Below are 27,884 nucleotides of genomic sequence, written 5' to 3' on the forward strand. Positions count from 1 at the left end.
TTCCTCCCCAGAGGCCCCGTATAGAATACAATGGCACCCAAGTATTGCCAGGACATAACCTCACGACCCTTCACGGAGAAGTGGCAGTAATAAAGTGCGTCTCTCACTATGGGAATCCGCCTCCGGTTCTGAAGTGGTTTTTGGGTAAGGATACTGTTTGTTTTCAGTCCGGATATATATAGTTTTTTCTGCCATATTCTTTCGGAAATTGAAGGTAATGATTCTGAACCAAAATCAAATGTGAAATTTTCAACCCCGTTTATTTATTTATTTCTTGAAGAAGTTCATTAACAAATCCAGTCTGAGCTCGGAATTAGTAACTCTATCTTGAAAATGACTATCTAATATCATTGAAATGGAAGAATGTGATAACTGTGTCAAAGTAATTTTCCGAATTTTTTGGCCGTGATCTGCAGGTTTTTGTGCCTGGTGTTTTGTCTACTACTGCGGTTAATATTATCAAAGGCGGTAAGGTTACGGTCGTAGTGTTTGAGTTGGTCCTCGAGTTGTTGTTCCAGTTGATCATAACGCAGAAACTACAATGCTAGTATTCAACTTCGGTTTTATATTATTATTGGTGGCGCCCTGTGTTTTTGAAGTTCTATTTTGGGTTCCATAAAGTATCAGTGTATCATCAAATAGGATAATGTGAGGGCCTTTTTATCGAGAGAATGTTCGGCTACAGCTGAATAGGCCGACCTGCAGCTACAAGGAATCCGGTAGATGATGCTCAAGGTTCTCTGGGGTCTTTGGCTGTCCTTAGATTTTGTCTGATAGTTTTTGTTGGACTGAATATTGCTTTAAAGCTTGTCGTCTACTTGTCTGGCACAGCACAGCACGGCCCGTCTCGTCGAAATACGGATAAGATTGGAACAATGAAAATGAATGGACAACCACCCATTAGCCCGGCGCGGCACAGCCAAGAGCGTCCGCCGCCGGAAAGGATCTCAGCTCTCCGATCCTGTCCGGCAAATAACGGTACGTGCTGTGACGGACTGGCTAAGTAAGCGTGTCGCCGGCCAGCGCTTGCCAACATCAACTTGTTCAAACGTGCCTGGGAAGTTTCTGTCTCTCTGTTTTGCTATTCCATCAGTTGACAGCACGATGTCAGACGGTACCTCTGAAAATGGACGGGGAAAAATTAAGTTGCTTGTTAACGCAGGCTTTAGAATATCCAGAAGTTCTGAAAATTCGCCTAGAGTCATTTGTAAATACTGAAAAAATTTCTCCTCGTCTTCTTTCAGGTCGTTGAAAAGATTATGGAACTGTTTCAGATTTGCCCTTCTTTTATTAATGGGATGGACGCACATCCCTCTTTTTTGTGACCATTTTCTTCTACATTCAATAATGCAGCCAATATGATTTCGACTTCTTCTTCGTCAGAACTGCTAGTGATAGACATATTTCTGTATAGTATAGGAAAATATCTTTCTTGCTTGAACATCGAATGTTTGTGAATTAACTGCCACAACTACCACTAACTATCCTGGTGGAATCTGACCCATTACAAACGGTACGTAGGATGGCGGAAGAACTGGGCGTCAGCTCCCATGTGGTTTTTGATGGTTTGAAACGTATACTCCCAAGACCTCTCACCAACCGACCACCATATTTTCCAGCACTTCGATAACTTTCTCACCGGTAGATCCTACGCCTGTAGGACAAAGCAGAAACGGCCTTCGTCGACTTTATCGCTGGCAAAAGTATACTGATTGGAATATTATATATCGATTAAATCAAATGAGTTTGAACTGAGACATTACATTTTGTACAAGACTCATTTAATTTTTTGAAACAACCAGTAAGGGAGACTGGGGTAATGGTAGTCACCTAAGGGGGAAAAATCATAAAAAATGATTGTTTCACTCTTTTGAAATGTTAGCAATCTTAACAGTATACTTATAACATCTCCTAAGTAACCAAGGACTTGAAATGTAATTATAACTTAACTTTTTTATGTTCACACCAAAAACAAAAAAATATCAGCTTTGACTGGTATTACCCCGACCCTGAGGTAATGGCAGTCGGAGGTGTCATTGACAATTTACTGACTATATAATGAGAAATATTGGGTATTTCAATGATATAATCATGAGTTATCGGTATAACCTGTCAATTATTTCATTAAAATACAAGTTGATTTGATAAAATTACAAATCTACTTCTTTGAGCAGCGATCGCACAAATAGTCTTCGGGAGTGTCCCATCCAGAGCATTCAGCATGGACCCACAAACCACAAGACGTGCATCTATACCACATTTCACCATCTTTGCCTGTATCTTCGCAATAAAAGCAAACGTCTTTTCCAATGCCCGATAGGCTAATGTCATCTTCATCCATAGAAGAATCTGTGTCCGATTCAAACAATGTCTATTTCATGTTCTTATGCTGTAGCTGTGAATGCTTTTTAATCGCAGCAAATTTTGTACCCTTCTTTTCTACCTTTTCTTTCTTTATCTTAGTCTTCATTGCACATTGCTGACCTTTTCTTTCTCGTTTTTCCTTAGACTTTTTTCCTTTTCTTCTTTCTTTCTCAAACCGCTCTTTCATGGGAGTAGAGGTCAAGATCTCTGAATGCTGCTTAGGTTATGCTCCTCTTGTTGGCACATCGGTAGAAGTGCTGCATCCGGGTATAGGAGAAACAAGTTGAATGGGAACTTGGATAGGGTTGGACTGATTAATACCAACAGTCTTTGCAGGTGACCTTACAGGTCTTTGCAGGTTGTTTTCATTATTAGCAATCACTGTATCTTCCACACACACTGGTGTCGAGTCCTTATTCTTTTGAAGAATGTCTTCTACCAAGAAGTCTTCATCAGTAAAGATTCCCGGATTTAATGGATGTATCCCAGTGTTTTTGAATCCACTTGTTGCTTTAGTAATGGTAGCAACTAATGAGTAAGCTTTGTTAAAAAGCTCGGCTACATCATATGGTGTTATCTTCACTAAGTTCTTAGACTTCATGAACAAATCACACTCCCTCTTATAAGCAGATTTCAATGGTGAATAAAATACTACATCTGAAGGCTGAAGCCTATGCGATGTATGCGGTGGTGAGAAAACCATAACCACTCCATTCTCCCTGCAAAAGGCATAAGCCTCAGCGGAGCAATGTGTGCTGTGGTTGTCTAATATGAGAAGCATTTTGTTCTCTACACTTGTGTGAGTAAATTCAGCGAAGTGTTGTAACCAAGTTAAAAACAGCTCTTCATTTATCCATCCAGTCTTTGAACAGCCGTAGATTGATCCTGGTGGCCCATTTTTTTCCAACAACTGGGACATACGCGTCCTTGGAAAAATGAACATAGGAGGGACGTAGGACCCCCCTGTGCTCATTGCACATACAACGGTAATGTTTTTGCCTCTTTCCCAGCTGGTAATGGAGCCAACACGTTTTTGCCCCCTCTCTGCTAAAATTAGACCAGGGTCCTGCACTGTCGTTATCCCTGTTTCATCAACATTCCAAATGTTTGTATCCTTGAACTTATATTTATCAACTGCTTCTTCCAAATTACTAAAAAAACGACTGACTTCTTGTTTGTTAAACCCTACAGCTCTTCCTACGCTTGTGGCTTCAGGTTTTCTAACACTTATCTTGTGTCTTTGCGTAAAACCATACATCCAGTCTAAGCCAGCCATTTTAGTGTCTTTGTTAAACCTATGTTTTAAATGATACTTTTCTGCATATTCAAACGCAATTTTTCTTATTTTTATTGCTGTAATTCCATAGAAAATTTTAGACAGTGTCTTTACATGATCAGCTAGAGCTTCTTCGTGGGCAGGAGGAAAGTCACATTTCCTGCCTAAGCGTGGGTCAGAATCAGTACCGCTCTTTAATCGGACTTGTAATGTGCTAAAGGGTATTCCAAAATTTTCCGCGGCCTTTCTCATTGATAAGCCATTATCAACAGCCTGTTTAGCTTTTTTAAGGTCTTCTGCTGTCCACTTAGCTTTTTCAGTTTTTCTAATATACTTCCTCGCCATCTGAAACATACAAAACAAAAATTGATAACGAATGGGGTAATGATGGTCAGTTGACATAATGACTGCCATTACCCCAAACAGTATGACTACCATTACCCCGAACGCATGGTTTTATTTCACAAGAAAAAATCAACAACAACCTGTTATAATACCTTCATAAACAGCAATGGTTATAGTAATGACCATTGCTTGACCATTGGTTTATCAGCGGGAACAGTGAAACGTGTGAAAACAGCACTTTAAACGACAGGTTTTCTAATGAGGCGCAACATAAACACACTCCAACTCACTCAACGTCCAAACGACGACTGACAAGATGGCGCGCGTTCGAGTAGTAGTTCGAGATCGTGCCGCAAGCAGGCAGCACCGATCAGAGCGTTCTGCGTTACCGTCGTTACCGAGATATTATACCGACCACGATTACCCCTTGACTGTCATTACCCCACTTTCCCCTACAATTATCGAACACAGAAAGACAATTTGGGATAACATATTCATTTTTGTAGAAACTGTTCAAATATAAATAAAATAGATAATGACTTATCACTCAATCACTTAATTGAATTGTAGTTGCATTCCACAAAAAAAGCTGATAAACATCTCGAGAGAACCAAACCTCAATTAGTGACAAATCGACCGCCGAGAATTGGAAAATGAGCCAAATTGGGAGCCAATTTCCCAATACATTGTCAGCTTATCAACACATTGTTACAGCTGGGAAAGTGTTTTGCCGAGCCTCCGTGGGTAAATCCTGAGTTGATTGAGTAGACAGTGGAGAATGTCTAGTAATTGGGTTGTTGCTATTTCAGGCCGTCGAGAAGGGTACGAAGGAGACAAGGAATAAACATCGGAGGCAGATAAGAAGTTGCTTTAACGGTATTCATCCATCACCTATTCTGAAGGTGGAACATTTGACAAAGCTTAATCATTTTCAGACAACTACGTACTGAATCTACATTTGCAGTCTTTGTCGCGTTTATACGCTGAACTTGAAATAGGGATTCATGAAGGAGTTGCTTGAGACAATTCGTTAGGCAGAGTATAAAGGATAATAAATATACACTCCTTAAAACAATTGAAGGATAACTTCTTGAGTAAGGAAACTTATTATATGTTATGACTACCAAATCCATGTTAAATTATTGAATAATATTTTGTTGTGTATTGTGTATATGTGAGAAAATCAAAGAACTACCAAAATCAAAATGAAAACCCTTCAATTTTCGAAAAAAAAAGTTAACAAAAAGTTGTTTCTGAGTTACAATAACTCAGTATCTTGTGTTTCCTTCTCAGACGGAAATCAAAGCTCAGATTCGCCGGGGCATGGTTCTTATGGGCCACCTGAGGTTTTCTTAAGGCAAACGCTTCCACACTTTTCGGAGAGCGATTTCCAGCTCATTCAAAGTGATGACGGCTTGAGTTACTGTTTTCCAGTTAATCCCAGACATGTTCAATGGGATTCAGATCCAGGCTGCAAGCAGGCCACCTCAAAGTTGTGATATTGTTGGCTCGTAGGCACTGACGCACGATCCCTGCAACACAAGAACGAGCCCTATCGTGCATTGAAATGAAATTATGCCCTCTTGTTTCTGCTCTCTCACGTATCTGGACATCCCATGCCTCACTAATATACCTTTGGGCAGACAGAGATCCGTTGCAGAGGACTACAAGGTCTCTACAATCATTGAGTGTTATGACTATTACTGGAGTTATTTCCCAACACCAAATCGTTATTTTTAACACCTCGGCACGTGTTTCGATCACCAAGTGATCGTCTTCAAGAGAAAGATTGAACTAGAAACTAACGCGAAGCTAACGCTATTTATGCTATATAGGTGAACCCTACAGGTGTACCACCCATACAGGTATACCACCCTAAATTGATTTTACAATTTTGCCTTATCTATTATTTCACAATATATGTTCAACTGTATATAAAACAATTTTCAGCTATAAAAAATAAATTTCACAATATTGCCTATCTAAATTTATTTTTGCAATGTGTCCTTATGTAGTAATCAGTAAACCTAACAATATTATTTTAACAAGCTATATAGTATGCTATTTGGTATAGGTCCGTCATCGTTATTCATAACATTATTGTGTTTACCAATTTCCACAGTCTCATAGGCATCTAGTTGCCTGTTGTTGTTAACTTGTCTAACTAATCCTAATGAACTGAAGTCTATGGAATGGTTTTGTTGCAAAATATGATGGGCGACTGCTGATTTTTCAGGTATTCCATATTTTAAGTGTGCTATGTGTTCCTTATATTTTACTTTTAAAGTTTTTTTTTCTATCCATAATGATATTATGCATCGCAGTCCTTTGTGAATTCCAGACTTTTCCGAATTTTTGACTTTGTCTTCTGGACTTCCGAAAAGCTCTGTATTGTATGAATCGTCTTCAAAACCAGCTTCATACCTAGTTCCTTGAAAATCTCTCCAAAGTTCTTCGTATATTGGTGGTGAGATGTATTTGTCTTGGTTTTTGTCCTTTCTGGAAGTCGAGATTTCGTTCATTCTTAACCTAAACTTCTTCTTCCTCATTATGTCATCTACAATACCCCTCGAGAAACCGTTAGTGGCTGCTATTTCCTGTATTGTACGTCTTTCTTTTGTGAACCGATCATGTGTAAGAGGGAAAGTCGAAAAACGATGCACTAAAAAATTCCATCCAGCCCGTTTGTGCTGTCCACAGTGATGTGAACTGTCTGTTATATACCTGTACGTGCTTGTTTTTTTTTCTGGATATATCGTATTCTAACTCTCCATATTGGCTCCTCATTACCGAAACTTCAAGAAATGGTAGTTGTCCCTCATTTTCTTACTCGTACGTGAATTTTATTAATGGTACTCTATTATTAAAAAGGAAACAAAGTCCTCAATATTCGATTTTTTGGTATCGAATATCACGAAAATATCATCCACATACCTAATCCTAGGAAAATACTTCGACTTTTCTTTGGTTTCCATTTCGAATCTGCTCATGAACAGGTCTGCCAGGTAGAGGGACAAGGGGTTTCCCATGTCCGTTTCTTCCTGTTGTTCATAAAAGCAACCTTCTACCTGGAACCGATTTTATTTCATACACAAGTTAGTAAGAGAAACGAATTCATCGATTTCGTTTTTATGGAAATCAGTTTTTTCTAGTAATTCCCTGAGGTATTGCAAGGTCTGTGGAATTGAGACGCTAGGAAATGAGGAACTAACATCAAAGGAAACCTAAATCTTACCTTCTTGCAGAACCACGTTTTTTGTATGTTGTATGAACTTTAAAGAGTTTTTTATACTAAAACCTGGTTCCGCAATAGACAAGGTTTCAAATTACTCAGTGAGCCACTTTGCTATTTAGTAGGTAGGTCAGCTATTGGAGCTAATCTTCCTTTTGAAGATTATCACTTAGTGATCGAAACACGTGTCGAAATGTAAAACTATTTGGTGTTGGGAAAAAACTCCAGTGAAAGTCATTACTACACCAAAGGTTCCAAACACTGCATCATAAATTGAGTGTTATGATGTAATAATTGATCCACTCCCAAATGGGGTCTTTGAAATTAAACAACAGGGTATAAAACACTCATTTCTTCTTCGATATACTCTGGCGCGACTATCATTACCAGAAAGAGCAAATTCAGACTCATCAGAAAAGAGTATTTCACGATAATGCCTCAGTTGCCAACGTTTTGTTGTGTTCAAGCAAACTGCATTCCTTCTTTTTTGTGACGTGCTGTGAGTCGAGGTACGTAGACTGGTCGTCTATATTTCAATTCGCTTTCCACAGTCGAAAATTTGAATTTGTGCTGCTCGACTTAGTTCATTTTGTAGCTGTTGAAAATTTGCATCTGGGGGCACTTACACGTAAAAACCTGTTCTTTTGGGCTGCAGTGGACCTTCGTCGCTCTTGACCTGGTCTCCCATGGACAGTCTCTAGTTGTTGATGGCGGTTCTAGAGTCTAGAAACCACTGATTGAATTTCTTCCTACCATTGATTCACCTGACGTTCAGGAACATCATCTTTAATCCACGTGATAGCCTTAGTGACATCATTGTCAGAAAGAAATATTCTAAAACTTGCCATGTACATAAACAGAAGGCACCAAACATAAAAATGAGTGAACTGCACCTTGTAAGTTTGATTGACAGCTGGTGAGTACTTGGAGTCAGGCTCTATATATATATATATATATATATATATATAGAGAGACGAAAACAACTTCATTTGTTTCTTATCACAGTTGTTCACTGCCAAAGGTCACATTATTATATTTATCATGAAACTTCTTGTACACGATCATTTCAAAGAGGTGATCCTTAAATTCTTTTGAAGAGTGTATGAAGTGATACAGTTCGTAGAGTCGAAAATTTTTACTCTGGTAAAAAAAAAGTCGACTGATGAATATTTCTTTCAGTTATGTCGCCTGTACGTCTGTTTGTTTGTCTCTTCATCTGCCTATCTCTCTGTCTGTAGCAGGTTAAAGTTTTCTCTTCGATTTCTCTCAGAAAATAGAGATAGAAAATGGTAACAAATCGCTCGTAGGAAAATGAAAGTCTATCTATTGATTTTCAGAAACCCAAAAAAATTGAAACGCAAAACTTTATTCGAAAAATTTTCATTCAAATTTCTGGCAAATATCAGCATAAGAATTGTGTGTTTTGGATTTGATGAAGTCCATTCAAATATCTGCTCTATCATTTCCGTCTGCATAAAATTTGTGTGTTCGGGATACGATGGAGCCGACGAAGGCCGTTTCTGCGTAGAACTGATTGACGAAGGTTCCACAAGTGGGAAAGTTATCGAAGGCCTTGAAAATATGGTAGTGGGTGGGCGAGAGGTCTGGGCAGTATGGTGGGCAAGGCAGAACTTCAACGCTGAATTAATTAAATTTTCGGACGGCGATTTGTGTGACATGTGGACGGGCGATGTCGTGTAGCATTTTGTTGACCAGTTCCGGCTTCTGCTGACGCAACTTTCGGTACAGTTCGTCAATTATCTCACAATAGGACTCTACTGTGATGGTTTGGCCCAGTTACAGAAAGTTATAGTGAATGACATTAGCCGCTGACCACTATACAGTAACCATGGTCTTTTTTTGGAGGGTTTTCGCCTTTGGGAAGTACCTGAGTGGCTCATTGAAGTCGATCATTTAAATCGTGAAACATTCACTTTTTGAGCTTTTTCACCTCTCCATTACGGTTCAAACCATCAAAATCTGCATGTTTGCTGACTTCCAGCTCTTTCGCCATCACACACACACCGATTGTGATGAGTCAGTCTCTACCAGAAGCCTCAAATTCTCGGATAACTGTAGGTCGATCACTTCGGGGCACATCTTCGAGGCTAAAACCTCCAGAATGAAATTTCGCAAACCTACTTCGAACAGTGCGTTAATTTACACTATCATTGCCATATGCTGGTTGATTTTTCGGGGTGTTTCGGCAGCGCTTTGGTTCAATTCAAATTCGTAGATAAAAATTAGCTGTACATCAGTAAGACACAGTGAGACACTTTAGATTATATTAGTGCTTCGCAAAGCTTCAGTTTGAGTCTAGATGTTACTGAGTCTCTATTCACAGCTGTCGTGAAATATTATAGAAGCTTCGAAAGGAGTGAGATTTTGTTGATTTCGAGAAAATTTTAGATTTTAAAAAAATATTTTGGGAGCAATCAGTTTTTTCATAAAGTTCATTTTGCTTGATATCATATGCCTGGAAATTTGAGAATATTTTGATTTTGAAAACTGAATCTTTGATTTTTTTTAATCGAATTCAAATATCATCACTTTCCAATGAGAAAACCTTATTTATATATTAATTTTTTTCTCTGAAAATTTAATGAAGCCTTGTGGCAGGTATTTTCAAGAGGTGAGTTCTCTGGCATCAAACATTGTGAATATTTAAAAATAGTAGAAATATGTGTTGATACATTTTTTTTTCACATTGAAGTTACGTTTTATAGCAAGTTTCCCAATCAGAATTATCGGGACTTTCATGTCAAAATATGCCACATAACCGTAGATGTTCTTTATTTCGTTTAGAAAACCAATTTTATCTTGTTTGCTGCCAATATTTCAAGCCAAAATATATAATCAATCAATTTTTTTTTTCGAACAGGGTGAGTTGGGTAACATGATCAATTTTCTAAAAAAAAACATTTTTTTATCAACGCAATGTTTCTAATTCAATTGGACACTTTTAAGAGCACATGGACACATTTGTGACTTTGAACATCCGACTATTCTAGATTTTTAATCGTATATACTTGAGAGACTTTCAAGTGAAATGATACATATTCTCAAAAACGATACTGTTAACACTAGAAGAGATGTCGATGGCCTTAATATGACATATTTCACTTCAATCAGTAAAATACCTTAATAATTCCACTTTTTTCCATTCTCATTTTTTTTGTCATTCATAAAGACAGACACTTCCATATCAGTATCATAGATAACGCTATTCGTTCGTTTCATGTCTATCTGTAGTGTTGTTGTTGTTGTCTCGAAAATTTTATTATTTCAGTGTCTTTCATTTTTATTATGCATCTAATGTGTCTGATATTTTCAAAATAGTTATTTTTCACTCATTTTCGGTGAGTAATTCAATTGAGAATTCATGATTTCCCGTGGAATTGAAATGATAACAGTTAAAAGTTTTGTGGTAGGTATGTTTATTGAAATTTATTCTTACAGAGCCCTGAAGAGGAATTGAATTACATTCGTTACGTTGGCAGGAAATTAATTGTCACCCAATTAACCCTTCTGATCGAAGGTACCCTACAGTTGGTTAGGTAAAGTCCAAAGTGAGCGGGTCTATTCGACCCTCCACCACAACCCGCAAGGGTTTATTGTGGCTCACACCTATTCACACTCTACTAAATAAACCCAGCTTCTTAACGAAGCCCAGGGCTTTTTTACCTCTGGTTTCGGTGAATCACCACTTGAGCGCAAACGTTCGCTAACCTGCTCATGGGGGGTTTGTTCCTCCACCTGAGACAGATTCTGCGTACGCCGTTCAAGAACTTGGTGCAAGACGGTTTCATAAGGTACCAAAAACAGCATGGACAGTGGTTCAGGCAGTCGAAGATGAACAAGGACAGCCTACATTACAGTTAGTTAACTATGATAGTTCCGGAATATTTAAAAAGCAGCATTCTATGTGAATTTTACTCATTATGTAGCATATCAACCTATTTCTTTTTTCTCCTTTGGTATATTTGGTATCTTGTACTCTCATGCCCTTCTATTGTAGCCAAACTTATTTCGTAATCTTCCTGCAGAATTCATTACGGAGCTCAAAGTAGCCTCTGAGAATTTTTTTCCTTGCTGCGACTGGAATTCTCTCCAGATTAGGAATTTATTAAAATCAGTTACAAAAGACTATGACATTTTTAGGTTCAGAATTTTGTGCATGCTGCAGTTTATTACATTCATATTGTCCTAAACACGGACATAAATTTGATGTAGTACGCCTCAAACTTAGCCTCTTACGTTACCAACTTCGGTTTCGTGCAACTCCCAACGAAATATTCCGCTGAACTTTAATACACGAAAATGGAAGATACCCTTGCTCTGCATAACAAGTTGATGTATTTCATTTAGTTTTATTATATTTTCCCAGACTCTGAAATTAATTTCGTATACGTTACTCGGTAAGCGGAGAAAAAACTTAATATATCTCGTTCTCGCAGGGAGATTTCGAAAGTTTTTTTTCCAATTATTCAGGGTTCAAGATCAGATATAAAATTTTTCGACGGAAAATTTATATTTTTATTAAATAATGATTGCATTACTGAGTGACGGGATAGGAGAAACAGGTCTTATATTCGATTAAAGTGTCTCAAACTGTTGAAGATTCATAAAATAAAAACATGCTTATCAAATATGGGGTGTCACAAGGTACCATTCTAGATCCCACACTTTTCTTCATCTATATCATGGTGATAGTTATTACACAATTTTCACAAACATTTTAATTTATATCTTTCTCGGTAGAGAAACAATTCAATTCAATTCAAAAACGTTTATTCAAGTTTTGGTCAATTACATTATGTTTGAGATAGTGTTTTGAGAAGGGGGCTGCTATAGGCTCATGCCTCTTCAGGGTTAGGAGATTTTGTGTGTGTCGCTTCATGTTGTGTTGTCTCATGTTGTCGTGTGTTCCTCTTGTTTTTTCGTTGTTCCGTTGGAGTGGTCCGGGTCCGTTGCGTTGGTCAGTTTTTACATCGGTTCAGGTTGTTAGGCCGGGGATGGATGTTGTCCAATACATCTTTCAGGATGTATTGGATCTACTCCTAATGATCTTCCATTGCTCCCAGGAGTCTTGTTGGGGGAAACGGGAGCTTTTCCTAGGTATCCTTTTGGGTCCTCCACGGGGAGTCCATGGTGTGTTCAGTGTATTGATGGCATCGGTGTTATTGCTGCTCATCGTTCTTGTCGCGTATCGTCCTTGAAGTTCCTGAAATCGTAGGTCATTTGGTGTAGTATTCACTAAGTTGTATAAGGTTTGAGATGGATAGCATCAAGGGAGGTTTTGGATGTTGAGTAGGATTATTCTCTTGGTCACTAGGATGCGGTCGGATGGTCTCGGGAGAAGCGTACAGTAGATTGTGGCTTTGTTATCTAGAACTGGTCTGATAAACGTTTTGTAAGTGTGCAGGAGGGTTTTACTGTCGCATCTCCCGAGCTTGCATCTCAGTGCTTTTAGTAGATTTGCTCTTTTCCGGACTCTGTTCAGAGTTTCTCTCAGGTCGACTTCCCAGTTGAGGGTCCTCGTGAAGGTGAGCCTCAAGTAGAATTCCGAGTCTTGGAGTCTGAGGTTTTCTCCCAAAAGTCTGAGATTCTAGTTATCAGGATTTTGGGTCGAGGAGACGTCGTGGACGTAAATCAGAAATTAGGAGTGAGCAAGGACTGAGCCCTGGAGGACACCGGATTTAGGTGTACGGTAGAGGAACCCATACATACATACAATAAACAACAACATCAAGTTACGGGTCGGTCTATTCATTGTATCAATAACGTAAATGGGATGAGAAGTACCAAAAAACACCCTAATTTGCTGATGACACTGCAATTTTTCGTGAATCAGTTATAGTTGAAATTAATTGAAAACCAAAGTTGAGAATGGGTGTTACCGTTTCGAAGCAATGGTTTGACCAGAATTCATTAACAATCAACCTGAAAAAACGCAGTCTCTACCTTTCATGTGCAACAAATTTACATTACTAAACTTCAATTTGATTGAAGTAAGCGAGATGATTATTCATCAATAATCCATGAGGCGGGTGGGTGAGTGAGTAGAGAGGGTGAGTGTAAGCTCACAGCACTTAGGCCACATGTGACCCATTGTACATCATCCCAAGGAGTTGTCCTCCTAGGTCATCGTCCATCCTGTCCTTTCCAGGAAGGTGGACAGATCTTTTGGAGACATCCCCTTCATATCGGCAGGTGTAGGCCAAGACTCGCCGAACACACATTCTCTTATTGACGATAACTCCGGGCAATCGCATAGAACATGCCTGGCAGTCTCATCTTCCTGTTCACACATGCTGCATACAATTGTGTCCATTAGCCCAATATTATGGAAGTATTTCCTTAGTTGACAGTGGCCCATCAGAAATTCAACCCAGGGTCGCCCAAGGTGATCCTGGCAAAAATTCATCCTTTTATTCCATCTCATGTCTTACATGATTGAGCATGGGTGTAATATTTGGCTAGTTCCGCAATTGTTGAAGTCATCAAGCCGTAGGTGCCACTGGGTCCTAAAATTCTTAGTCCAGCCGCTTCCTTGGCTAAAGAGTCGGCAATGCGATTACCTTAACTTTTGTCGTGTCCTTTAACTCACCTCAGGACAAATTCATTATCTACCAAGGCTTTGGCTAAATCTTGGTGACACTCTAGTACTAGCCCTAGGTTATACATTATCTCTTCAAGGCTAATAGGGCTTGTCTGCTGTCAGTGCAGATTGTTATGTTTTTACCAGAAATTCTTTTCCTGGTTATTTCTTTCGTGGCGATTGAGATACCAGCCGGTTCTGTTTGGACCACGCTGGTATTTTTTTCCATTCCCCACTTAATCCTTAGGCTAAGTGATCTGGAGTACACGCCACATCCTGAGCCTTCATTAGTTTTTGAGTCGTCAGTATTATGTTTTATTTGTATAAGAGCTTCCAGCCTATGGCGGGCCAGGTCCAGCCTGTATTTTGACCCGTATTCATTTCTCTTCATCTTCCATATTACTTCTTTTCTTTATATGTTGTTGTTGATGAATATTCAAGTGACTAAAAAAATGCGAAAAACTGTGTGTTGTAGATTTATGTTTTAGGATTAGTTAGGTTAGTTTTTTATGTTATAACTTTTATTATAATATTCAAAATAGCAGGAGTTGAGTGATGGAGCACCCTCGGGTGGGATTTTTGAGTAGCGTGAGGCGAATAACATTTTATTCTTCATTGGAAATGAAAACATTATTATTAATATTATCATACTCAAATCAAAATCAAAAATCAAAATCAAAAAATCTTTATTTCCGTAGACCTAGGGAAGGCATGGAAAAAGTCACATTACTCAGTACAATTACAATGAGGTCACAATCATAAAACAACATAATTATAAGATATACTATATAACATTTAGACCATAAAAGGGATACAAAAATTAAAATTTAAAATTCCAAATCAGACTGAAAAAATTCATCAAGTGAATAAAATACCTTTTCACATAATAGTTTCCGAACTTTTTGTTTGAAGAGCTTTACACTAGTTATTTTTTTAATGGATATTGAGAGCTTGTTGTACAGTTTTATTGACATGATATGAGGTCCATTAGTGACCTTGGCTAAGTTATGAGTATGAATTAAAATGTTATAGTTTTTTCTCAGGGTGAAGCCCGAAAGAAGACATGTATCATCTCTGTTCTGAAACTTGGAGCAATTTGATTTAACGTAGATTACGCAATTAAGAATATACATGCAAGTAACAGTTAATATATTCAACTTTGCAAAAAGTGGTTAACAGGAATCGAGTGGTTTTTTAAAACAAATTGTTCTAATAATCTTTTTCTGGAAAATTAATAAGTCACTGATTCTATTGCAGTTGCCAAAACAAATAATACAGTAATTGAGGGCAGAGTAAACATGTGCATAATAATAACTTTTAAGAATTTCAATAGACACAAAATTACGCAGATTCCATATAACGAAACAGTGTGTCGCTAATTTCTTCAGTATGAAATCAACATGATACAACGCAGATAAAACGCACTTCCCGTTGCATCGTTGGGAACATTATTAGACGACGAATGTTTCAGAATTTCAATAGGTATTCGTTTAGTATGTTTGATTTGTGTTAATCACCAATGTCGGTGCGGTTTCGTTGTCGATGAAAATGGTACTCATGGCCTCAGTTGTAAATTTGGTGCAGGTCGCTTCTCCTGACATTATGCAGGGAATGACATAATTAAACGAGCATTGTCAACAGCCAATATCCCTTCTGTGATTGAACCTCTTGGAATTAGCCGAGATGATGGAAAACGTCCTGATGGAATGTCTCTCATTCCTTGGAGACATGGAAAACCTTTGGTTTGGGACTTCACCTGTGTTGATACCTTGGCTCGTTCTCATCTCAATTCAACTTCGCAATCATCTGGTGGGGCCGCTGAATATGCTGAGAAAATGAAACAGCGGAAATACATTTGTCTGGGAGATAGATATATTTTCTATCAAATTGCCATTGAAACATTTGGTAGCTTTGTTTCCTTTGCTTCCGATTTTTTCAGAGATATAGGTCAAAAACTAATTACGGTAACAGGCGATTCTAGAGCAAGATCATTTCTTATTCAACGAATCAGCATTGCAATTCAGAGAGAAAATGCTGCATCAATCCTTGGCACCATTTCTCCTTCTCAAAGTCTTGATGAAATTTTCTTTAGCCCACTAAACTGGTATGATACTACGGATTTCTCCCCAGCTTCTTCTGTTAAACATTATTCAAACGTTAATGAGAGTAAATCAGACTTCAGTTCTAAAAAAATTGTAGAAGAGGACTTAACAGGCAAACTCAACACTAGCAGTTTCAACATCATAAAAGGACAAATGCAGAAGAGAAAAAATGTTCAAATCCATGAAAATTTTGCAGTGATTCAACAAACTGCCGAATCTTCACCTTTTGCCAAACAACCCGCACACTATGATCTTCCCGACGATGAACCACCATCATTCGCCTATGTCTGAACCCGTCAACAATTTTGACGAAATCGCTACTGACCAGGATGCCGAAAATGTGTTCAACGATAATTTTCCCTTATGCCCCTTCAAGCTCTCCAGAAGGTCCCACCATTTTGTAGATCCAGACTGTTATAAGATGAGCATGTTTCTATCTACATATATGATCGACGGTAGGGCAGTGAACTTGCAGCCAAGGGGTCTGCTTAATCAAAACAATCACTGTTATGTCAACTCTATTTTGCAAGCCCTGATCGCATGTCCACCACTCTACAACTTACTAAACAGTCTGAGTAAAAACATCTTTTCGAATGAGAGAATGTCATCTACCCCGGTTATATTTGGAATGTGCCGTTTTTTGGAACAGTTTGTTCACCTACCTTCCTACTTTTTGACGAAAGACGGGAGAGTAGATAAAAATTCCAAGAATGGCCAAAAAGTTTCAATCAACACTGGCTTCCCATTCGGTACGACTTGGATTTATAAAATGTTGCATAACATGCGGACTGACTGGATCGATGGTAGACAACAAGATGCAGGAGAGGTTTTCTTTTGAATGGACCCAATGATGAAATGTTTGAGCTGAATGAGTTGGTTAAAAATTATATTAAAGATAAAAAACCTCTCGTTGACTCTGCTTTGAGCAATGATTCAAATACTTTATGGAACATAATAGAATAGAAAAATAAAGGACATTCAACCAGAAGGATCGACTTCACCAATACACTGATAAGTGACATCTTCGAAGGGCAACTAAAGTCGAGCATTCATCGCAACGTGGACCACATTACTGAGAATACCCAGCTTTTCCTCACCCTGCCACTCAACATTGAGAAAGTGAAGACCGTCAGAGAAGCGCTTAAGGTACTTGTCTCAAAGAACATTTTGGAGGGAGTGACTTCGTCAAAAACAAACGAGAAGGTCGAAGCGTGGGAACAAATAACGCTCTGCAATCATCCCGTTATTCTTATTTTGCATCTGAAGTTTTTCAAATAGAGTAACTACCGTTGCACGAAGATTATCAAGGCTTTTGATTTTGAATTCGACTTGAAGTTTGATTCGACTTTGATATCGTCGGAAACTCTGTCTCCAACATAGAGACAATACAAACTATTCGCCGTCGTTTACCACGAAGGCAAAAATGCCAACATTGGACACCACGTGACCGATGCCTTCCACGTCGGCTACAATTGCTGGATTAGGTGCGACGATTCTTCGGTCAAGACCGTGCAAAATGAAGACGTATTGAAACCTCAGGGAACGTGAGTTCCTTATTTGCTGTTCTACAGGAAAAGCGATATTTTCCTATATGAATAAGGTTGCGTAGAGTTACATAGAGTTCAGCTTCTGGAATCTTGCGAAATTTCTCGTTTAAATTTTTATTGAAATTGATATTTTTTTTTTGGTTTTAATAAATTATTTCATTCTTTCATTAGTGATAGGTATTGTTCAATTTTTAATGTTATATGTATATTTGATTTCGTTGGAATAAAAAAGTTATTTTTTTATTTTAATCACTTGTTATGTAATTCATTATAATATGTTAAACTTCCAGATGTTCAGAATTATATTTTTCGAACTAAAATCATTATCAACTTTATGAAATGATTGAAATCAGCGGCAAAATATGTATAACTGAAAAATCAAAATGAGAACGTTTGGGTGAAAAGGTTTTTTTCGACAGTTCGATTTCAGTGATTTCATTTGGCTGCAAAATAACAATCAATAATTATAATTTATACAAACATAGTTTCCAATCAGTGGTTCCAGAATGACAGAAACCTTCAGTTGAAATTTGTTTCAGTTTTTTTTTTATTTATTTTTTTTCAGATCAACAAGAGATCACACCCACTCGAAGACAGACGAACACCACCGAACTGGATAATCCTCGAACATGGCTCGCTTTGTCCGTTCTGGAACTGACGATTTCTAAAGATAACCATGGTCGGATGCTGAGATGCGTGGCTGTCCACGAATCTTATCCGACTAAGTCTAGTACCATAGAAGTACGACTGGATGTTATGTGTAAGTATACTTGTAACTATTCGTATTTCAGAAACGTTTTGCACATATAAATAACAGTTATAAAAGCCTTGTTTTCTGCAGTTCAATGAAAGGAATTTTGGGTGCTGCTCCAACTGTTTCAAATTTTCAAATTAATGGTCCCTTCTAGAATTCGGATAAAGAGGATATTTGTCGTGTTTCTAGAGTCTTCCATACAAAATATTGCGTTACTCAACATTCTGATACAGTCTCACCAAAGTTAATAGTGTAGGTCAACGCTTTGTTGTGCATGAGTGCAACACTTCTTGTTATTTTTTGTCACTTTTGTGATGAATGATCCTAAACTTGAGAAGTCTTATAGTTTGACCAATGTACATCTGATTGTAATTTACATATGGAACATTGTGGATTATCACACAGATTTATGAGTTATTGTAGTCTTGAAAAAGTGTGTTCAATCGTTAGGATGTTGTCGAACGCAATAGTGATTGTTGGAGACAATTCAAAAATGTTTTCAATTCAACAACGTTAAGTTAATTAGAATGGGAATGAAGTTATGTTTGGGCATAAGCCTATTGTCAATAGGTTTGGGAGAGTCTTTCTCTTTCTGAGCGGTGTGAAAAAGAAAAGGTTGGAAAGTGAATTATTGACAACCCATTATTTGAAAATCATCATTGATGAGAGGGCCAGTCTTTAGAAACTTTATAAATCATTACATCAAGTTTCTTTGTAAGATAAGACTCTAGTGTAACCGCAAAGAACCTTTAAAAAAAATACTATTAGATTTTCTGTTCCAGTATATGTTTTTCACTCAAATGGGTAAGGCAAAAGTTCCTCCACGTCAAATATAAAAAATTGTTGATACAATTTTGTGCAATAGAATTTGTGTGATTGAAGACTAGTTCACTTTATGGTAATTCACGATCACTCAAATGAAATGAATAAAAACACTTTCGGCTAAATACCACTGGTGAATATCAAGTATAAAACTGAAATCTGAGTTTTGAAATATCGATTTTAATAGAATTTTCAGGTATGCTGCAAGGACAGGTATTTGAGAGATAGGATGTCAACTCAAAATACTACCCTGAAAATTCTAGGAGTTGTTAAATTCATAAATTCAAGAGAGGAGACCTACATAGATCAAGTTGCTCATTTAGGGGTATATGTTTCTGGTTTTTAATTGATTTGTTAGTTTCCATCGCCTCCAACAGAATCATTTCTTTCCTTTATTGCATACATGTAGGATTTTTAGGTTATATTCATTCATCTTGTGGTTTGATTCTTGAATATGTTCGTACATTGCAGATTTTTAGTCCAAACAGACGTGTTCACGCAGTCTTATGTCAAAATCTCTACCGGTTTGACCTGTATATGTATATATATATATACATACATACATATATACATGTACATATATGTATATGTATATGTATATCATATGTATATGTATGTTATCAAAATCATCTCTGAAGCCGAACTCAAATTTTGCGAAATGACAACATATTTTACGGAAAACGACAGAGCGAAAGATAAAATATTTTCGGGAATGATATAATGAACAGAAAAGCCGATCGTTTCAACTATGAAACCTTGCATGAAAATCATTTTGAAATCAATGAATCCGAATCACTCCCAGAAATTATTCGCATGTGAACGCGGCTTAGTGCCCGATTCAATATTTTAGGGGTGTACCGGTTAAAGCTTCCATGCTGTCGGGGATTATTATAATACCCTTTCCGTTACATTTTAAGCTTTCATCATGGAGGATTTATCGGTTATGAATGACGATGGGAAAGTATGTTATTTTTCTCTTTTTGAACTCAATATTGGATTTACCTGCAGTGAACTTCAAATTGTAAAATAACAAAAATTGTTGTTTTTCTTGAAACTCTTGGAAATCATCGGATCAAACAAAAGACTTTACAAATTGGGGATTTCCATGGAATATACAGTGTGTAACAACGAAAACTCAACAGAGCCGTTTTTGAATATAAAAAGTAAGATTTTTAAAAAAAGTTCGGACACGTCGATTTCTAATTGAAGGGGGGCACCTTTCAGACTAATCAGATTTTTTGTAGTACGCACCCTCTCGGAGGGGTGCGTCCGACGACCCTTATTTAGATAGGGAAATTAGGTCGAGTGGCACCTTGTTTTGAAGGTCTTTCGAATACCTTTACATCTCTGTTAAAAAAACATTTGTAACGATTAGTTTCCGAGATAATTTGAAGATTCAAAGGTATTTTTAATAGAGTTCATTTCTTTTTAAAATAATAAAATTGTTTTTAAGGTACAATTCACGTTCAGAACTTTCATAAAAGGAATTGATTTTTGCTTTTTATGACAACCTGCTAATACGTGTCCATTTGATTTCGTAAAAAAGTAAGAATTATTTGTTTATTACGAGGAGATTTTTTCGGGGGATGGGGTTGGTTACCACCCTTACATTTTAGGTAAATTGAGTGGCACCTCCTTACGAAGGTTGCCTTTTGACGTGGATATTTTATGCTTTCGATAAAAAAGTGAATCATACTAAAAACTCACCTATACAACGAATACAACCTGCTGATTTCCTTGAATACTGATGACACAGAAAACTTTAAAAAACCGTTTTAGGGTTAATAAATTCCAATAATTGTTTTTAAAGCACACACAAAAAAAGTAACACCTAATAAGGGTAACTCACATAGGAAACTTAGAGTAAATGTTCAAAATGTGCGCCATTTTGCTCCATGCAACAATAAAGATTTTGTTCGAATTTTGCTCTTACATTATTCATTATCCCAGGAGTTATAGCTCGGCATTCATCAATAATTCTACGACGTAATTTATCCAAATTGGCTGGCTGTGTACTTTAAATATCCACACAAAAAGTAGTCCAGTGGTGTTAAATCTGGTGATCGTGCTGGCCATTCAATTGGATCTCTTCTGCCAATCCATTGTCCTTCAAAATGATTATTCAAAAAACTTCGAACCTACTGGTCATAATGTGGTGGTGCACCGTCTTGTTGAAAATGGATAAATTCATCTTGCTATCTTGGATCCCGTTCAATTATTTCAACTGTACGAGGTTGTATTGCCTCTTCAAGAAGTTGTTAATAAGAATCACCGGTTAAATTTCCATCAATGAAAAATGGACCTATAATATGATTGCCTAATATTCCGTATGTATGTATTTCTGTGTATTGTCTTGGGTTTCCATCCGACCAATAACGGCAATTGTGACGGTTCACGCAACCATTCAAATAAAATGAGCTTTCGTCCGAAAAATAGATGTTATAAAGCAGCTCGGGATTTTGCATTAATCTCTCACTCATGCCTTCACAAAACTCCTGTCTTCGGTCAAAATCATCCTCATTGAGTTCATGAACAAGTTTAATTTTGTAAGGATGGAATTTGTGGTTTTTAAGGATTCTCCATGCGCTCATATGGCTTATCCCGGCCATTGCTGATAAACCTCTGGTACTTAACCTGGGATTGGCGATGACTTGACCAATCACTCCAATCGCATTATCGTCATTCACTACCATTCTCTGTGAATATAAATTTCCAAAATTTATATTGGGGCTGAAGTCGTGACTGTAAAATTTATTATGTTTGCCAAATGCGGATTTTTTCAGTTCTTTCAAGATGTTCGTTTATGCGAGTGATGAGAGGTATACAAGTTCAACCAATGTAAAATGCAGAACAATCAGAGCAGTCAAGCTTATATACTCCATTTCCATAAAACTTGCTAATTTCTTCTTCAAAATTTACTGGAAAGTTGCTCAAGTTATTGTGGGATTCAAATTAATTTTTTTTATGAAATTTTAGTACCAATTTCCTATCAATGGAACGTCGCTTGTTTCTTATTACATTCGAAAAAATCTACAAAATCATTCATCACCATGAAACAGGTGTTCACGAGCTGAATTGTCGCAAAAAGCACTTCAGTGACGTTTATCCAATTGCAAGAAACTTCTTGGCAACTTCTCGAAAGTTCCACAACTAGTTCATGCTTATAAAATCTTCCACACTTTGTTGAGACCATCTTAATCACATTATGTGACGGAAATCTGAATTCTCCCGGGGTTTATTTCAAAGTTCCTTTAATTAGCCACATTTTCATTTGGTGAGCAGATGCTTTTATTTTCCTTTTGTCATACGAAATGAAAACCATTTCCGGAGTAAAAAGTCTGTCTCATCTGCTCCCTCACAGTTATTTATGTTGAATTCGAGCAAAAGGACCAGATTAAACGAATTCGCGTAAAAAACTTTTGTGACAGTTCACATTCAAACGAATGTTAAGGAATCAGGAGGTTTTCATGCGAATGAACTTGTTTTCAGTCGTGAACAAAGAGACCGTTTTGGACATGACGAATTAAAACCCGCGGATTATTTTATGAAGTAAGTTTCGTTTCGTGGTCTCCTTTGACGTGGTTTTTATTATGGACTTTGAAATTCTTCAGTTGGGGAAACATGGTTTGTGGCAATGAATATTCTATTGAAATTTGTTACATCGTACGAGGAGGATTTGGAAAAGTGGGAGACTTCCTTTTTTATGAAAAGATAAAAAAAGATTCCTACCAATTGATGATTCTGCAATATATTTTAAAGTTATTTTCTTATAGTGTGTAGAATAGAATGAGGCGTAACTCAAAACTATGACCATCAATAAAGATAATTCATCTATTCAAGAAACACTTCATTGCGATATTTTTACTGAAGAGTTTTACAAAAACTCAACACATGTTCCGTTATGCAATAGATTTTTCTGGCGTGTATATACTAAGTAAAATCTACATATTCAATGCTTTATACATATATTCATAATTTCAAGTACCTTACTCTTTTCTGAATTCAAAGTAAGATAAAGGTACAAGTGCCATGACTAGCTGTGGATTATGCGGAGGAAAGAGCGTGGTTCGTTACTTGATTCTTTATAGAGGCTCAATGCTGGGTGCTGAAAAGGGTTACCAGATCCAAGTCCTTATTTGGGCGCCATCTACAGAAGTTTATAGATTAGTATAATAATGAAAAAGATATTAATTTTGAGATCCCAATAAACTCCTAGTAACTTTAAAATAAGGGAAACCTGTTGGTGAATCAGTCCTTGGAGTGTACGTTTTTTTCCTTTGAGTTTGTTGCGAAATGTATATTCGAATACATCATAGTTCTTCAACGTGCCAGAAAGATTGCACTGATTCCAGAAGGTTGTCTTCTGTATGCGTTCCCTCTACTCTCTAATTTACCAATCTCTTCAGAGGTTTCCTTCATCAGGTGATATACTTCTGTGGTCAATTTTCTCAACGATTCCGTGTGTATCTCAGCCATAACAGGAGTAATCCATTGACAGAAAGGAAAAGAAAAATTGTCCTCTTACACCTTTCTCTGGTGCTACTATTTTCGAAAAATTGATGTGGATACTCTCTTCGTCGAAGTTTACAATTTAGAGTATTATCTCGTCTTCGATTTCTCTAAGATTGCGGCTTTTCTTGAAGTTGTGGTAGCGGAAGAGAAAGTCTTTCACAGTAACTGAAAAGAGTGAAGTTGATATTTTTTCCATTGGCATCCGATTAAGACACCCAGTGGTGTACTGTAGTAAAAAAAGCAGAAGTATCAATTTTGGAATTTCAATAACTCTCTGTCTTGAAAAAACAGACTGCCTGATTCGACTGAAAATATTCTATGCATGCAACTCAACTGTTTTTATTGTGGAAACATTTGTGTCCGACTCATCCAATAAACTTCAGCAGGAAAAAGAAGCGATCTTGTAATTTCCGACGATAGTTTTCTATTTTTTGTCATCATATTCACCCGAGCAAGCTCAAGTTGGATAGAAAGATTAAGCGATAACCATTATGCAGTTGGGGAATTTTCTAATAAAAACCCACACTTTCCTCTGTTCAATCCGTTGTTTAAATGGACCGTAATACTGGATGACTATCAAGAGTAATGTGAAGCTAGGTTTTTGAAACTGCACTCGAAACAATTTTCGCAAATCAATTCAGTTCTCTGTTTTTTGTGGTTTGGTAGCACATCGAAACTAGCCGACGACATGCAAATTACTAGTAGGGACTGAAACTGTTTTTTGGACATCCATTTGGCGATTCAATTAACTTTCATTTTCATTGAATCATCAACCGAGCCCATCTGCTACAGTTTGGAATACTGAAAAGTGAACTGGCAAACGATTCGAGCTGAATGGAATGAATCGAAGGAAATTCATTGTTTTTCTATTCACATTCTATAGTACAACTGGGATATTAGGTTGTTTCAAAGTTTTGTCCGTTTCAATGTCATGTGTTTTTGTAGCTCAATATCTCAATGAATATTTATTTTACTGCATTGTAGTACATAGTGATCGACAGAAAATTTTGGACTGTGAACAATGATGCTGTTGGTTTTTTCCAAACTCTAATCGTTTTCTCTTTTCAGCTTCTAACTGCATGATGTCGTTGAGCAAAATTTTTCTCTACGAATTCAAATTGAACCAAAGCGCTGTAAAAACACATCGAAAACCAACCAAGCATTTGGCAATAATAGTGACGTTCTTCAAAGTTGGCGAAATCTCTTTTGGCCTCGAAGTAGAGCCCTGCGGTGGTCGTCTTTGAGAACCCTGGTGAAGACTCACCCATCACAAACGATGCGTGGAATGTGGAAGAATTGGGCGTCAGATATGAGGCTGTTTTGAATGATTCAAAACATATTGGAAAGGTCTATATGTTCGAAAAGTGTGTTTCCCATGATTTGAACGGTTGAGAGATATTGTCACGTTTCAAGGTCTGTTCTTTTTTGCCTTCGCGCAAACGATACGAACATTTTTTGGATCAGATCGTCACGTGTGATGAAAAGTGGTTTCTCTACAACAACAGGAGATGTCCAAGACGGCTCTGCCGAACTCTGAAAAGCAGATTCGGTCCCCATCGGGGTAGGAAAGAAGTATGTACTCTGCTGTTCCATCATTTTCCAAACAAAAGCGACAGACATTGTCTTTCGATAAATGACAGTGACCAGTAAGAAGGCCTGTAAGATATCTTAGTTCATCCCTACTGAAGTCCAACAACTGTTTGGTATCAAGTTTCGAAGAGTTGGTAAACGCCTTGGAGTGAGCCAATCCTGGAAGATCCTGCCAGTCCATAAATCTTCTTGCTATCCAGGTGTTCAAGGTTTGTTTGGCGAAGCTTGAATCGATGCTAATGACAGGTTCTGGTGCGTTGAAGCCGCTTGGAGCACCTATATTTGCAAGAGAGTCAGCAGCTTCATTACTTTCCAGACCAGTATGGCCAGGAATCCAGACCTGAGACAATCTTTTGAGTCTTCCTATCGAGGAGAGTTGTTTTCAGCGATTTGCTACCACTTTAGACGTTGCTTGGTAGGAGCCAAGAGCTTCCAACGCCGTTTGACTGTCCGAGAATATTTTTATTGACTTGTGTATGAGGTTGGATTTATCCAATCTTTCCGCGCACAATTCAATAGCGTAAATTTCCGCTTGAAATACAGTCGCATAAGTTCCTAGGCAGGTTGATATCTCGGTCTTGGGTCTGCCATTGAAAACACCTGCACCAAAACCTTATGATGTTTTTGACACATCTGTGAACCAACAACTATCCGCTCTCAATATTTCCTACTCTCGGAGGATCCAGTCCTCTCTACTCGGGAACAGTACTTTATAAGGCAGTTCATAGTTGACAGTTGGAGCCATAAAGTCAGAGGTCATTCCCGGAATGCTGTAACTATCAGTGTTAATCAGCAGTCTGTTGTACTCTGCATTAGATTGATTTGTGGTCTATATGCAGTCCATCTAGCCCCTCGCTCCAGAATAATGTGGAGAGGAGGTATATCTAGAAAGATTTCTATGGCCGCTGATGGTGTAGTACTGATGGTACCACTGATGCTACTTTATGGTAGTCAGCGGCTGGTGTGATCTACAATAACTTTCTGCAACCGGGCCAAACCATCACGGAAGAGTCCTATTGTGAAAAAATCGACCAAATGTACCAAAAATGGGCAAAGTAAGATCTACGATTCTGCTACACGACAGCTCTCCTCTGTACGTTTCACAAATCACAGTCTGAATATTAAACGAATTGAACATTGAAGTTCTGCCTAACCCACCATACTTCCTAGATCTCTCGCCAACCGACTGCCATCTTTCTGATCACTTGGATGTATTTTCCACCGGTGGAAACTCCGCTAATCTAGACCTGCCTAAAACGGCCTCCGTCGACCTCATCGAATCCATAGCACCCAATGTTTATGCCGACGGAATTGATCGACTTGGGTCACGTTGGAAAAAGTGCAGTGATTGGAATATGTTCTGTTTCGATCAAACTGAATAAAAGTTTGAAGACTCAAAAAATCGACAAAACTTTTTAAACAACCCATGAATGAGGCAACATTTGAATACGCATTAGCTTAAGGTAATATAGAATGAATTCATCATATGTATTAAATTCACAAAAAAAACTCTACATAGGACATTCTTTTAACGAAATCCTCGACTATATAATATTATTCCTGTTGAAATAAAATCTATTAGAAGAAGAAAATGAATTCAAAGCTGACCTAAAGGGATTCTCAGCTTGTCCAGGTTTCAAATTCACCAGTATGTTGATATTATTTTGTCGAAAACAATAGACAGAAATGAATGCATCAGAACTTGTTTAATTTATCATTCCACTAAAAAGGTTTTCACCAAAATGTATCTAGGTGATTAGTCTATTTTTTATCCTACTTCATTTGTTGTGAATATTTTCATTATCATTATCATTTTAAACGTAAATGTCTAAATATTTGTGCATATGATTGAACATCGTATTGAATGTTTACACGCTGATGTGTAGCTTCGTCAATATTGTATGTGTCTTAGTATTATAAAATTATGAGACATTTAAATTATTGGATATAATTTCTCACGTCAAGGCTTTGCCGTCTGTGATATTTCTATATTTATCAACCCCCATAGTGTGCTGTATCTCCAAATAGTATTTCTGTCAGTGCTCAAACTAAATACATATTATTTTTTCCCTAAAGTCACCTTGGTTTCCACCAATGACTCTGATAATCAGAAAAACCATCTTGACAAAGTGGTCTGGATAGAGTCTGCGGAGTTCGAAGAGAAAATCTCGATATTTTATCCGTTTTTCCTCCTCTTTTTGAACAATATTCGTCTCGCCCGGAGCTGAAACTTCACGACAAATATCGTCTTGCTCTGATGGTCGAGAAGAACTACATCAGGCTCATCAGCTTGTAAACGCCTGAGAAAGGGAAATTAATAGTTTCAACGAATTCGGCACTTCTCGTTCCCCACGTCGGATTGAGTATTCCCAATATCATTGTTCTTCTTGAGTATAGCTGCGTCCAGTCTTTCAACAAAATAGTAACAGTTTTTGAAAGATAACCTGAAAAAATCATAGCAGCAGCTACTTTATTGAATACGACTATACCGGGTGACAAAGAAGTCATTGTACAGGGCACCATTCAGTTTTTATGTAGTGAGAAATTTAAATTTCGAAACGAACGAAGGGTTAAGTTTTGGTAGAACCAAAAAAAGTTTTCAACTATTTTCTCATCAGAAATATCGGATCCAGTGAAATATGCCTCTTTTCATAAACTACACCTCTCGATTTGATCTCCACAAACTTTATTTGAAAAATATATCACATGTTTCCCTAACACAGTAGCATTCAATCAGAA

At 37.5% G+C, this 27,884-nt stretch overlaps 1 protein-coding gene across 3 annotated transcripts in view; it reads left to right on the forward strand.

Annotated features, from left to right (window-relative positions):
* Positions 1-27,884, forward strand: part of LOC111504686 (kin of IRRE-like protein 1) — an 833,154-nt gene that overhangs the window by 641,058 nt on the left and 164,212 nt on the right. For all 3 annotated transcript variants that reach the window (XM_074182261.1, XM_074182260.1, XM_074182262.1), the window contains exons 4-5: positions 1-144; positions 18,033-18,227. In XM_074182261.1, the coding sequence (XP_074038362.1) occupies positions 1-144; positions 18,033-18,227 (339 nt within the window). The remainder of the gene's footprint in view (positions 145-18,032; positions 18,228-27,884) is intronic.

This window comes from Leptinotarsa decemlineata, unplaced genomic scaffold, assembly GCF_025532065.1.
Source record: "Leptinotarsa decemlineata unplaced genomic scaffold, Ldec_3_MD MMD2_tig00026328_RagTag_RagTag, whole genome shotgun sequence".
NCBI lineage: Eukaryota > Metazoa > Arthropoda > Insecta > Coleoptera > Chrysomelidae > Leptinotarsa > Leptinotarsa decemlineata.